Here is a 14,192-nt window from a genome sequence, read left to right as displayed (position 1 = left end):
ACCCTGACTCACCATGGCTGCTAAATCTCTTCCTGAAGTCCAGCTCAGCCACTGGAAGTGAAACCACAGGCTGGGGGCAGCTCTGCAGTTGGGGAAGGCAGAACGAGCAAGGATCTACGAACGTGGAAGGCAAGGAGCCCAGGCCGGGGGACGGGAGGGCCGCTGGGCGACGGACGACGCTGCGAAGCAGCGGCACGGCGGCGAGAGAGGACCCGGGGAAAAACCCCAACAAACAGGCCCAGAGATAACCCCTCCTTTCCCAGCGAAGCCGGAGGGGGCGCGCAAGGGACCGCTGCCCGGGGCGCCCGGGGCTCCCGCCGCTGCCCCAGCAAGCCCCATCCGCCGGCGGTGCGCGCCGCCGCCGCCGCCGCCGCCACCGCCCCCCCCTTACCTCATTGCCACATTCCCCAGTGAGTGAGCTCAGCTGTTCGCGCAGCCTCTCTCCTTTTATGGTCAAACAACTTTGCCTGGGCGAGGCTTTTTTCGCGAGTCGGTAGGAAGCGCTTGGGCTCAGCAGCTCCCCCACCTTTCATTGCTGCTGCTTTTCCCGGCAGGCAGGCGGGCCGAGATAGCCTGCTGTACGGGGAGCAGAGGAGCCCAGCTCCGCGATCTGTAGCCCCACGGTCGGCATTTCCCCCGCCCTGCTCCCCCGAGCCCCGTCCCCAGAGGTGAGTCTCTTCACTTGGCTTAGCGAAAAAGGTTTTGTCTGCAGTCTTGGGGCTAGTGGTGCGGGTTTCTCGCCGCTCCCGCCAGGAGGGTGGCTTGCCTCCTCGTACAAAGTCTCTCGGTCTTTTGGGGGTTGACTTACGGTCGCGGATCGTGGGGTTTTTTGCCCTTCCGCAGAAGAGGGGTTCGCGTGTGTATGGATCTGATGAGGTTTTCATCCCTCCCGGTGAAATGGAGGCAGCTAAACGCTCCTCAACAGCTCCAGCAATGGGGAAGAGGGAGGGTGTGTTGCCTGGTTTTACTCGGGACAAGCTCTCTTTTGTGCGCCTACGGATGAGTGAGACACCTATGGAGCCTTTTTCCAGATGTGCTGGAGAGAGAAGAATCTGGGGCTCTTTATGCATGAAATTTGAGTAATTTATGAGTTCTGTCTCTCTGGGAGTGCCTGGAGAAAGTGAAGACGCAAGTACTTGCAAAGTCGTAGAACTTCCTAACGTTTTAAATATGTTTGCATAGCTTTTTGGAGTTTTTCCTCTTTTTTTTTTTTTTTTCGCCTCTTTTCCTCCCCTGCACAAGGAGGAGGCAAGCCTAGCATATGTGGGAGAAGTTTGTAGCTCTGAATGCTCCCCTCGTCCGGTTGTTTTAAGGCTCTACCTTGCAGCTTTTATAACTGATAGGACTTTGCTCTTTTTGAAGCATTGTAACTTTGGGCCAGGCTGGGAGAACTTTCTGGAATAAGTCTGTATAAGAGGTTGAAAATAAGCATAACTCCTAAATCTGTATAATCTGGTCACGTTATATTCTATTTTTTTTGCTATAGTTCTTCTGACCTCCCTCGGTTGGGAGGAAGTTGGCAAATAGGGGAAGTACAGATACAGTGTGTCAGACCACAGTGCTGGGCTAGCTTCTACAGGAGCAACCTGTGTGACTGGAGGCAAATTGCTTTCTACCAACAGAGGTGAAAGATAACACTCAGCTCTCAGCTTCATCAGGTTCCTCCTCCTTTTGCTACCCCAGGAAAGTTGCTGAGGTTTTGAAAGTGGCGTCTTTGAGTCAAAGACCTGAAAGCTGTCTGGGTATATAAGAGGTGGCAGACCTGCCATGGGACCTTCTGGGAGCTGACCCTGCTGCTGAGGGAGGTGTCACTTGGTTCTGTCCTCCTACTTCTCCTTGTTCTCTGTTGGAGACAGTGTATGAGGCAACTAAGTATCCTGACTGTCCTTTGGGTACATCTTTCCTCATAGCTCCACTTGGGTAATCTTAAGTGTTGTTATAGCAGGCAGAAAAATCTCTTCCCTCAGGGAAATTGTAAGGAAGAGAAGGATTTGAGATTAGGTCTGCTGGTGTGACACTCCCTCTCCAATATCTTTTACAAACAGTGCCACAGGACTCTCATAAGCTGTGTTTCTGGTAAGGCTAGGTGGTATTTGCCATACTACGGGGCTGGGGGTGTGACTCTCTCCAAGGCCATTTTTTCTCAGCCTGTTTGGTCTGTGTGGGGGTGGACCAATAAACAGAAGTGAGGATGAGCAGGGGCAGCTGCTGGATGGAGACAGCTCTGAGCAGACAGGGCCTTAAGTGTAACATAGCACACAGGGAAATGGGCTGCTTTGGGTTAAGGCAGATGGCAGCTGCCAGCACTTTTTTTGTGAAGCAGCTGATGTCCCGAGATTGTCTCTGTGTTGACTAACTCTGGTGTGGATCATGATCAGAAGTGATGTTGTCACTGTGGTGTTCTGTTCATAATGCCATCAGTTCTGGTAGAACCAAGTGGTTCATTACACCATAGTGAAACATTGGAGCATGAGGGAGAAGTCTCTAAAGGCTGGAGGTCTTTTTAATAACTTTTGTGGCTTGGTGGGAAACTGCAGACTGAAGGGAGTTGGTTAGTGCCTTTTCACTGGCAGGTCTGTTGACCCCTAAAAGCCTGAGGGATTGAGGACAGACCTTGCTAATTACTCTTATACCTTGCTGGATCACGTAGGAGATGCTCAGCATAGCTTTTTGTCTGCTGCTTACTGTTGCAGCCTCATCCTCTGTTTAAAAAGCCCAAAAGTTTGTCGAAGTGCACGCAACTCATCAGCCCTGCACAAAGGGAACACAAGTGCAGCAGCATGGACTTAACACTTGTCTGTGTTGTCACACTCTTGTGAGCTGGCAAAGCTGTTACAGGTGACTACATCTTGCCAGTCTGCACTGAATCGTGGGAACGGTTAGAATGGGGCATGCAAGTCTTAGCAGCAGCCACGGGTGAATTAGCGGTGGGCGGATGTTTGTGGCACCAGGGCTGCCTCTCCCAGCAGCTGTTATTGTCCTTGTGAGAGAGGCCAGCAGTGTGGAGGGGCACTGATTTGAACGTGCCAACTTGAAATGCTGGCACAGAGTCCCTGTGCTGGCAGAAGCACTATTGTGCTGGGCAGTTAGGACGACTATAGGCATGCCAGGCTTTACATCAAATCATCTGGCTTTATGGAGATTTCTATCACGGATGAGATTTCTGGCCTGGATTGCAGCACTGAGGGAATCCTAGAAAGGTGTCCGTCGTCATGAGACCTGCGGTTCCTGAAGCAGATTTGGCGGGGCTGTCCTCTGGCTGTGCGAGTCTGGTTGTGGAAAGGAATGGAGAGGGTTTGTATGCCCGCATGCTGCGAGCGGGGTGCTTGCCCCCCACACACACACCCCCCAGGCTCTCCTTGCGCAGCGCAGGACCGCGGCTGCACTGCCTGGAGGACGGGAGCCGCAGCTGCAGCGGTGCTGGCTGGCGGCCCGGGCAGCCCAAAGGCACGGGCGTAGGGCCGCCGGGGGCGGAGCGGCGGGGGGCGGCGGCCGGTAGCCGGCATCCGAGGAGCGAGCGCTTCCTGGCGGGGGCGGGGCGAGCGCCGGCGCAGCTGGCGGGGGGCGGTGGGAGCCGCTCTCAGCCTCGCCGTGGGCAGGAAGGAGAGACAGCGCAGGCGGGGATCCGGAGAGCGGGGGGCTCTGCCCGGGGGTGCGACACCAGCGAGCTCCTCGCCCGCCCTGTTGTTCTGCCTCTGCCGTAGCTGCCTGTGCTCCTCCGGCATGCAGGGGCCTGGAGGTAAAGGATGGAAGATGCAGGGGGTGTGCCAGGGTTGGGGGAGCGAAGGGGGACATTACTGGGGCTGTCACAGGCTGAGGTCAAGAGGAACCGGCTGGCGTTATCGGGTAAGTGGGGGAGAGGAAATGCTAGTTCCGGTTCTGGGAGAGCACGTATGGGGGCGCCCTCCTTGGGGTGCGTGGGGCTTGGGGTGCGTGGCAGATAACGCCCATTCTAGTGGCCTGCTGCTGTCCTTTCCAGCATGTGTGCATGCAGGGTTTGCGTGCGGCAAAGAGCTTGGCTTTCTCCATGGCAAGAACGCCTTTGCAGTTAATACTGTACTGAGTTGAAATGGTGAAGTGTGCTGGCTCATTCAGGCTGTCTGCAGTTTCTGTTCTTCCCTTTTCCTGTGCTCTGCTCAGGCACCTCAGCCTCTGGCCAGACTTAAACTTCTATATCGCTCTGTCTCACATATTCCTCTCTATTAATTTCCACTCTGGCCCAAGGCTGACTTCATATGGGTTTCCTCTCTCTTCTCTTCTGTCAGGTGATGAGAAAATGGCCTCCCCAGGTGCCTCAGGGACCCGCATGACATCCACAGTCAGTATCAACATTTCTACCCCTTCCTTCTACAACCCACAGAAGAAGTTTGCACCTGTGGTCGCCCCTAAACCCAAGGTGAACCCCTTCAAGGCTGGGGGTGCGTCAGAGTCATCACTGCCCCTGCCTCCTGGAGCTGGTGCCCAGCGTGCTCAGATAGGAAAGGTGGGGGAGTTTCCATCAGCGTCCATGTCCCTGCTGGTAGAAGGTACGTGAGGGCTGGCATGGCAGATGTGAATGTGTTTCTAAATTCTCAGGGTGTGAGATCTGTTACTGGGCTGAACATGAGAACAGGGGCATAACTGCCATGAGTGACAGATACTGCTGTCGAGGCTGGCAGTTTCCAGAATGAGATTGAAGTCCTTTTACAATTGTTCTAAGTATATAGTATCTCCATTAGGAAAGAAGGCGGGAAGGCAATCCTGCATTGCACTGGTGCTGGAGGAATGCAATGGATTTTTTTAGTATTCCCTGAGTGCATAATTGTGTAATTGCAGCCAGTTTCTGTCCAGTGTGTCTGAGAGCAAATATGTTGCAGGGAAGTTGACCCTGATGGTGATGAATCATGCTATTCTCGTTGATTCATCTCAGCTCAAGTTGGTTGTCTCTGACTGTAGAGATCCTTCTCGTGGACCCTAATTGCCATCTTTGCTACTGGAGATGGGGAGGAAGAGATAATTGCATGAAAAAATGCTGGAAGCTATCATAAACAGGAAGTGAGACTTAGAGATTGTATGGCTTGTAGAGTTTTATACCTTTTCCTAGTGGTTTGGGTTGGGTGTGTTTTCCTATGTAGAGTGACTTCTTGCTTTAGTGTGGTTTTCTTTTTTTAATGATTTTTTTTTTTAATTTCCTGTGGTGGGGGGGTGTTTTTTTGGTTCGTTGGTTTGGTGTCTTCTAAGAAGTAGAAAGTTCCTGGTTGTATGGCTCTCTAGTGGGAATTGATCAGGATGGGGCCACTAGGAGTTTCCATAGGGACCTCTTGCTAACGCTTGGTGCTGCGTATTACCCCAAAACTGTATCAGGGTGCACCTCAGTCAAGACATGTGTGTTCAGATAATGCTAAATGCTGTTTGAAATTTCTTCCCTTTCACTATCTAGCATAGACTGGGTAACAGTGATATTTTCTGGGTTAGCATGTTAAGTTAGTGGGCAGCTGACTTGATGGTAGGAAAGCTGGTCCTGTGCTCAGAGGAGACAAATTATTAAGCCGTTTATTCCATTTCTCGAATCACAAGGGTCTCAGTACATTGGTGCTTCTGTCTCCTGGAATTGTACCAGCTAACTGCAGTGACCTTTTTTCTCATACGTTGTTGGCTGGAATGTTGTGTCTATAATCCAAGTTCCCACCTCAGGCTTTATGATTTTCTGCTATAGTTCTGTGGATTAGGGATATGTCTGTTGGAAGACACAAATACATTCCCTGAAGTACAAAAGTAGACAGGTGGATGTTAAAAATTGTTTTTCAATATACAGTGCGAGTAAAGGATGGAGGTGTGTTTGCTCTGCTTCTTCCTTCCTTATAAAGCTTATTATGGAGGATCTAACTGGGCAGAAAGATAAGCAAAAGAACCATTTGACTTAAGCTGCTGTGTGACCATCGGGTGAGGGCTGTGAGCAAGACATCTGAAGTACAGATGAACCACCAAAACTCAGTCATAAGAGACATGCATCTGATTTAATCCTTCTCTGATGCATCTCTTCAGTTCTTCTCTCCCTTTCTCGTACACTCCCCAAACAAACAGTAGTATAACTTAAAGCCATAGCAATTGGTCTCTTTGTCTTAAATGACAGGATGGCTAAATTAGTACTGCTGTAGGAATGTTATATCTGTAGAATATGTAGAATGTATTGATCGTTCTATAAAGCTGGTGTAGTAACTTTGTGGGGAACTCTTTTGTTTGTATGAATAATTCATAAAACAGGCTTTTAGTGCATCTGAAACAATGTGACAGCAGATCAGGACTTTGTTTCTGCAATATTCTTTATCACTTCAATAAACCAAAAGGCAAGTCTATACAAACTTGATGCCAAACTGCAGTTTCAAAGAAAAAATACTAGCCTAGTATTACTTCTCCCTTCAAGCAGAATTTCTGTGGCACAAGAAGGCTTAAAAGAGGTGCTGCGTACCAGTGCAATTCATGCATTCCACTAGCTGGTAAAGATTTCTGCTTTACTTTTCTGAAATGGCAGTATCATCTCCCTTAGGTTTCAGATGAGAAGTCCTTATAAAGTCTGTCAACAACAGCTGGATATAAAGATGAGACTATTTGATTAGCAGTAATTGAATTAAAAGCTGTATATGGAGTGGCAGGACTGAAAAACATGATCTTTAACCCTGCTGCTGGTGGGGGCTTGCTAGGAAGATAACCTGCTTGGTTGATAAGAGGACAACTTCTCCCATACATGGTGAAGAGGATTTGCATTTATTTGACTGTGTTGTAGTAGAAAATACCTCTTTGCCCGTTCCACATCTTTGGCAATTAAGAATGGGTGGAAGCAATGGGGTTTTCTTTCTAGGAGATTGAGGCACTCTGGTGCTTTTCAGCCTGCGTAAAAGGGTGCTGGAAAATTTCTCAAGTCCTAATTTGTATCTGCTATGGGGACATTTTAGCTTCCTAAAGGAAAGCTGTTTTCATCTCCCAGGAAAATAAAGCAATTTCAAAGACCTTCGTATGCATGAGAGGTAGTTGGTCCAGCTGGCCACTTTTTTTCTCCCACTTGTTTCTTGTAGTGCTTACTAGCCAGCTGTGAAGTGCCTGTTTATTTTCCTGTAATAATGCAGGCTCTTTAGGGTCCTGGGTTGTCCAGTGGCATTCCTTCTAATTCTGCTCTGTATTCAGCAATCTAAGCCAGTTACTGGCAAGAAAAGCATGTGCTAGGGACCAAAGAATGAGAGGAGGAGTGGGAAAGGGCATGTAAGACATGTTTCCCAATTATAAATAACTATTCCCAGTGACTAATTGCAATAGCTGCTGAGGAAAGTTTGTGATGGCAGATAGCTTTGGACAAGGTGAAAGCCAGCCTGTAGGGTTCAGTTGTCCTTAATGGGTGTTGGGGTCCCCTGAGTACTGGGGAACTACTTGCTGTAATACCTTCAAGACCCTTCCTGAGGTTTGTGCTGGCTAAGAGTAAGAAATGATCCAAACTTGCTTTTATTCTCATTCTTCCCCATAGAGCTGCCGCTGCCACCTCCTCCCCCACCTGGAGAGGAGGCAAGTTTCTCCTCAAACTGTGCTTTTCCTCCACCCCCACCACCCTTTGAAGAGCCTTTTCCACCAGCCCCAGAAGAAGTTTTTCCTTCTCCTCCTCCGCCAATGTTTGATGAAGAGCCTGTGAGCAAGGTACCTGCCCCACAGGTGAGTGAGGTCAAGGGGAAGTACAGTTTCTTGTGGTGCTCTGTGAGTTGGGACAGCTTCTCACTATTCTCTGAACTCAGCAGCGGGAAGCCCTGAGATCTGGGAAAGCAGAAAATGCTACTACCCCATGGACCAGCATAGGTTAGGGTCAACTGGCCGGGCTACAGCTCTGCAGATGAAGGACCTGGGGTCCTGGTGGACAGTGCATTGAATGTGAGGCAGCAATGCACCCTTGTGGCAATAAATGCCAACCACATGCTGGGCTGCGTTCATGAGAGTGTAGTAGGCAGGACAAGCCCAGTGATTATTCCTCTCTTCAGTGCTAGCGAGGTTGCATCTTGGAGGACAGTTTCTCCAGTTGGGCTCCGCAGTATAATAACCCTAGAGAAACAGTGAACTAGATGCAATCCAGCAAAGGGTCATAGCAGTTGTTGGGACTGGAGCATGTGATGCGAGAGCTGGGTTTGTTCAGCCTTCAGAAGAGGAGGCCAAGGAAGGGATCTAACTGCAGTCAGCAGTACCTAAAGGAGGGCTGGGAAGAAGACAGATTCTTCTTACTGGGACACAACAAGAACAAGAGACAATGGACACAAGTTGTCGCAGGGGAGATTCCTGTTGGACAGAGGAAAAATCTGTTCCCCTTCAAGGGTGGCTCAACACTGGCACAGGTGCTCAGAGAGGCTGGGGAATCGGTGTCCTTGGGGATGTTCAGAAATCCCCTGGACAAGGCCCTGAGCAACCTGGTCTAGCGTGGGAGTTAGCCCTGCTGTGAGCAGGGTGTTTGACTAGAGACATGCAGATGTCTTTTCCCACCTAAATCTGTGAGTTTCTTTGGGCTGTGTATTTTCCCACTGTTTGTAGACCTTGGAGACTGCGCTGTTCATCTTCACCAATTTGCTACCCACGCAAAGCAAAGAGCAGATCTGTACCACTGCCCCAAGTGTCAAAATCTGCTATTGTAAGGGGACACACCCAGTTCTCTGGCTGTTCCTGTAATGTGCTCTGCTCCCTCTTTCCTCATGGATGGTGGTATAGGTACGTGGCAAGATGAGCAACATTGATCTTGAGATTGACTCACTGTCCACAATGTTGGATGACATGGAGAAGAATGACCCCTTCAAATCTCGGGTGAGCTCTCCAAAATGTCGCAGGTGGAAGCAGAGATGACAGGTTTGCTGAATGGAGGTATTGAGAAGGTTGCTACAGAAGTTTAAAATTTCTGGGTAAACCATAGCACAAAAGTGTACATGAAGGAACAGAAAGCATAGGTCTTGCAACTGGTCAGGACTGTTAAATATGTAACAGTGTGGAAACTCAGCATTGTAGGTCTGGGGTAGCTGCTAACTTAACTGCTATAGACAGCATATTTTCTCTTCCACCTTGCTGATAACTGCCTGTTTCTCTTTTCTGCTTCTCTTTACAGATATTTCCAGGATCCACAGATTCTCCAGAGAAACCATCAGCCCCAAAAGCCCATGTGGAAATACCATCTGCACCTCATACCTTTCCTTCCAAGTTCACTCCAAAGCCAAGTGGAAGCTTACCTTTCAAGCCCCCTGGACAGGATTCGACTCCTGCCCCAACCCCTTGGGCAGCCCCACAACAACGCAAGGAGCCCCTAGTACCAGTCCCTCCACCCCCCTCTCTCCCTCCTGCTCAGCCTACCCCTAAATTCACCCCACCCCCTGTTGCTGGCTCTCCTAAGTCTGGGGCCAAATCAGGTGGCAATGTTCCCATGACTCCCTCAAACTCTACAAGATATCCTACCTCCATTCAGACTCACTTCACAGCCCCTTCACCTTCAGGTCCCTCCTCTCGGCCACAGCCTCCCAATTTCACCTATGCCCAGCAAAGAGAAAGACCCCAAGTGCAGGAGAAGCCACGTTCCACAGAACAAGCTGCTGCTGCAAAAGACATGGTAAGGGATAGAGCCATGGGACCGGTGTCTCTGGACAGGCAAAGCGTCACTGGGAGTGAAGTTGGAGGATGAGGAGGGAGGGTCTGTCGCATGCTAGGGGAAGCTGTTACCCATCTGAAAGACAGATAAAACTAAAGACAGTGGTGGAGAGGGATAAGACTTCATGTAAAGGTGGAAAGAAGCAAGCACAGTGGATGGCAGATTGTTCCCTAGAGAGAGACAGACAGGAGAAGTAAAGGTGAGACAAGTAGGTTTATTAGGGACAGGGTGGGAAAGAGTCTTGTCTATATGTGTCCTTTGGGATTCAATGTTTCCTCTTCCTGCAGCATAGACCCACAGGCTCCAGTGCAGATCTGCCTAGGGGAAATTCCTGTCTGACCATGAAGGAGGTAGAAGAGCTGGAGATGTTGACCCAGAAACTAATGAAGGATATGGAGCATCCGCCCCCAGCAGAGGCTGTTACTTCTGGTGCGTTCCCTCAGTGGACAGCAGTAGGACCAAGACTGTAGTGGGTTTTCGTCTCTCCTAATCCCTTTCTTCTTCTGTTGACAGAGCTCTGTGGCTTCTGCCGGAAGCCTCTATCACGAACCCAGCCAGCTGTGAGGGCCCTGGACTGCCTCTTCCATGTGGAATGCTTCACTTGCTTCAAATGTGAGAAGCAGCTGCAGGGGCAGCAGTTCTACAATGTGGATGAGAAGCCCTTCTGTGAGGACTGCTATGCTGTGAGTCACTGTGGTGAAAGCTGCCGGAGAAAGCGGAGCTTGCTGTGGTTGCTCTCTCTTGCCTTCCCTTCCTCTCTTCATCTTGCCTGTCTGTGGTGTAGCCCCCCAGGGGTGGGGAATTGGATTAATGTGTCTTACTTGTTTCCTTTGGGTACAGGGGACCTTGGAAAAGTGCAGTGTCTGCAAACAGACCATAACAGACCGGATGCTCAAGGCCACTGGTAACTCGTACCATCCCCAGTGCTTCACCTGCGTAATGTGCCATACCCGTCTTGAGGGGACCTCTTTTATTGTGGACCAGGCCAACCAGCCTCACTGTGTGGATGACTATCACAGGTATGGAGAGAGCCCATGCATGTGGTGTCTGAAAGAAGGCAGATTGTCTCAAGCTCGTTAAATTTTGCAGCAGTATGGGGTTGGGTTGCCCATGTGATCTGTTGGACATGAAGTTAAAAATGAGTCAGCAATATACCCTGTAGCAATTAAGGTCTCTTCCCACCTAAACTTCTTTGTGATTTATCATGCCTCTGCTGCTAATACTATTGTACGGCAGTGAGAAACTTGCATTGAATGTCACCACGGTGGTCATGATCTCCTCCATATTTTTGTGTGTTACAGGAAGTATGCTCCACGCTGCTCAGTCTGTAGTGAGCCTATCATGCCAGAGCCTGGAAAGGATGAGACAGTGCGTGTGGTGGCATTGGAGAAAAATTTCCACATGAAATGTTACAAATGTGAGGTAAACCTGGTGGCCACGCTCCTCCCATCTCTCCCATTCCCATCACCAGCAACTGGGCACCTTTGTTGTCTATCCTGACCAAATACTAAGATTGTTTTGGATTAATTAGGAGCATTTTTGAAGCAGGTTCAGAAAAAGATCAGACATTCACAGACCAGAGGTCCATGAACAAGGACTGTGCAGGGTTGTAGTCTCCAACATCCCTAATGCAGCAGCTGTGTATACCAAGGGAATGTGCTGGGATCACAGAAGGGACTTGCTTTTCCCGCAAAATAATATCTCCCATTAGCACCATCAGAGACAGAGCAGTGGCTGTGAGCCATTATCCTGATCCACTGGGGCTGTTCTTACATCCTTGAATGCATTTACCCTGTGGTTGGCTGTCATTGAGCTCCCTCCCTCTTTTCTTTCCCTGTTTAGGACTGTGGGAAGCCCTTGTCCATTGAAGCCGATGAGAATGGATGCTTTCCACTGGATGGGCATGTGCTGTGTATCAAATGTCACACGGTTCGTGCCAAAACGGCACACTGAGGAGCTTGGAGTGGGCATACCCTTAAGACCCCTGCACTCAATACTCTTCCCCTCCCTGACGTTGTCCTGTCCCTCTGCCAAAGGCAGATTGCTACTAATGGAGACTATGCCAGCACAGTTCTTTACTCATGTAGGATTCACTGCTCCTAGACTTCACTCTGCACACCTACCAAGAAAGGACCCCTTCTCCTGTTGCCACTTCCTGGCCACAGTGGATTCCAGGGTGGGGGTTATGATCAAGGTGAGTGCATAATCTCTGTTCCCTCCAGACTCTGGAGGAGAAAGACCAGATCTCCACCACTGCCTGGTGGAAGTAGCAAGAACGACCTGGTGGCAGGTGCTGGGAAGGGCTGAGCGTTCTTCTGTTCCGTGGAGCCAAGAATGATGATTTGACCTTAGAAGATGGAAGCCTCCATCTCTGCACCACTTCTGTCTTTGATTTCTTTTTTTTTTCTTGTGCCACCTCATTATCAGGATGTCCTCCTCTTCCCTCTCCCTCACTCCTGGGTTAGAGTGTGGAGGCAGAACATATTGGGAATCTCTGTTACTGTTGCTGGAAAAAGCTAACCTACTCTAGCTTTTCTGTCTCTACTGAATTTTACTGGCTAACTGTCTTGTCACTTATTTTTTTCCTTAGCCAGATTAAACTGTTGATGTTTGGAATCCTACTCTGTTCCTGAGTTTGGAAAGTTGGGTTTTTTTAAAAAAAAAAAAATAAAATCTTTTTCCCTGCCCAGATTGAATTGTTTCCCAGTGTGGTTTCTGGACTGCCAGGCTGGATACCAGAGTAGCAAAGCAGTCTAAAGAATGCATGTTTACAACTAAAGACTGTCATAAGGATGGGCAGCACATGGTGAGGAGGCGTCCCAGTGTGTGGATGAGGATTCAGCAAACTGAGGAATGTCTCCGTCTTCCAGTAGGGGTTCAGCTGCTGTGTAATTGCAATGTACTATCTGGCTCTAAGCATTGCTGTGCTGAGCCCTGTTTCCAGGACTAGAAACTGTCAAACTGAACAAACCCTTTGAATAACTACACTGCCCAACCACTGTTTGCATTCAATAAAACGTGGGTTTTTTCCATTAACATGTGCCTGCTGCATTTGTTCAGCTACCCTTGAGAATTGCTGTCTTAAGCAGTAGAGAATGTATAGTTGCTATTCTAGCTAGCCTCCAGAGATGAGTCTGAAAATGGCCTTTCTCTCTCCCCTTCTTGGTCACCTTTTCAAACTGTTTAGTTTCCTATTTTTCTGTGCCTAAGAGTAGCTGTCACTTAAAGCAGTGGAAGACAGAATTTCAGTACAGCAAGATTATAGTCCACTTGATGTGTCACTGGGAGGTGAGTTATTACAACCCACTTGTGTCAAACTGGAATAAAGTCAATTTGCATGCTCTACCTTAACTATTGCTACTTGGGAAGTGATTGTGCTTCATGTGTATGGTTTTAAGCATGGTACTGTCTTGGCCACTTGCACGTGAAACTCCTCTTTGTGGTAAGCATCAATGCTTCTACACTTCAAGGACATGAAACCTGCTCTTGTTCTCTTGTCAGTTTGGGGGGAATCTTTGAGTCCTTGCAAACTGATCCAGTACATTCTTTGAGGTTTCCTATAGAGTGAGCAAAGAATAAGCAAATTGTACATTTGCTTTCTTTTTCTTTTCTTAGTGGTTTTTAGGTGTTGTTTTGGGTGGTTGTTTCTAGATTATGTGATTAGAAGCTCCTGCCCACAGACACCAAGGAGCACAGAGGAGAGAAGCACTCTTAACCTAGCTCCTACCAGAGCTATCGGAGGACTATAGCCTGGGTGTCTGGGTATGAAACCTGTCCAACAGAGTCGGTGGAAAGGGCTCTGGATCACTTTTCAGATTAAGGGGAGGTTAGCCCCTCTGAGGGGCATGGGTTGCAGGGGAAGAGCATTTGGGGACTGTATGGCACTTGTTACGGGATATGTAGGAGCAGGATCAAAGGGGGAGTGATTAAGGAGAGGAAGCAGTATCAGAAGACAGGGGAGAAGGGCACAGAAGGGGCTGGCTGCATATACACAGTACATTTGTCTGGCCATGCACTGTGTGTCCTCAGCTCTGTCTGTCCTGTCTTCTTACTAAATTTTCCCCTTCCCCCGCACTGCTGTGTGAAGGGACTCTGTTCAGTGCATGTGGAGATATGTGCCAGCAACTGGAAATACTGGAGTGCATGCATTTGTGTGGGTGTGTATGTCCATATGTAATCATTAGTGAAAATCGAGTCAGAATAGCTGGTGAGAGAGTAGGGTAAGAGACTTGAGAGTCGAGTCATGAGTAAGCATGGCTGTGAGTCTGGCCGGGTGCTGGAAAGACCAGTCTGCGAGTCACTTGCTAGAGTTCCCAGGAGGTCCAAGCCAGCTACTCTCAGGTCTGGAAGCTGGCTACTGGTAAGCCTAGACCAACTACCAGAGAACAGTTTGCATCTGCGTGTGAGGTGACAGAGACCAGGGACTCCTGGGGTTAGCGAGGTGGAGACAATGTCTAAGGCTAACTACTGGAGGGCTCGTGTGTGTGTGTGTGTGTGTGTGTGCATGCACATGAGGGGTCTGAGTGCCCACCACTGGAGTGGGGCTGCAGGCCTTGAG

The 14,192-nt window shown here is 49.2% G+C and overlaps 1 protein-coding gene across 2 annotated transcripts; it reads left to right on the top strand.

The window, feature by feature from the left end:
- Positions 1 to 637: 637 nt before the first annotated feature.
- On the top strand, positions 638 to 12,316 carry ZYX (zyxin). 2 transcript variants are annotated; one of them, XM_086464929.1, is made up of 10 exons: positions 638 to 668; positions 4,266 to 4,526; positions 7,496 to 7,677; positions 8,713 to 8,805; positions 9,101 to 9,595; positions 9,922 to 10,063; positions 10,148 to 10,317; positions 10,475 to 10,653; positions 10,936 to 11,056; positions 11,477 to 12,316. In XM_086464929.1, the coding sequence occupies exons 2-10, from the start codon at positions 4,277 to 4,279 to the stop codon at positions 11,585 to 11,587; spliced, it is 1,743 nt and encodes a 580-aa protein (XP_086321055.1). In that variant the 5' UTR covers positions 638 to 668; positions 4,266 to 4,276; the 3' UTR covers positions 11,588 to 12,316. The 2 variants fall into 2 exon arrangements, with proteins under 2 accessions (XP_086321055.1, XP_086321056.1); XM_086464930.1 differs by lacking the exon at positions 8,713 to 8,805.
- Positions 12,317 to 14,192: the final 1,876 nt, after the last annotated feature.

This window comes from Leptosomus discolor, chromosome 1 (genome assembly GCF_034619465.1).
Source record: "Leptosomus discolor isolate bLepDis1 chromosome 1, bLepDis1.hap2, whole genome shotgun sequence".
In the NCBI taxonomy this organism is placed as follows: Eukaryota; Metazoa; Chordata; class Aves; order Leptosomiformes; family Leptosomidae; genus Leptosomus; species Leptosomus discolor.
Note: the sequence above shows the minus strand (reverse complement) of the source record. Positions and strands in the feature narration are given on the sequence as shown.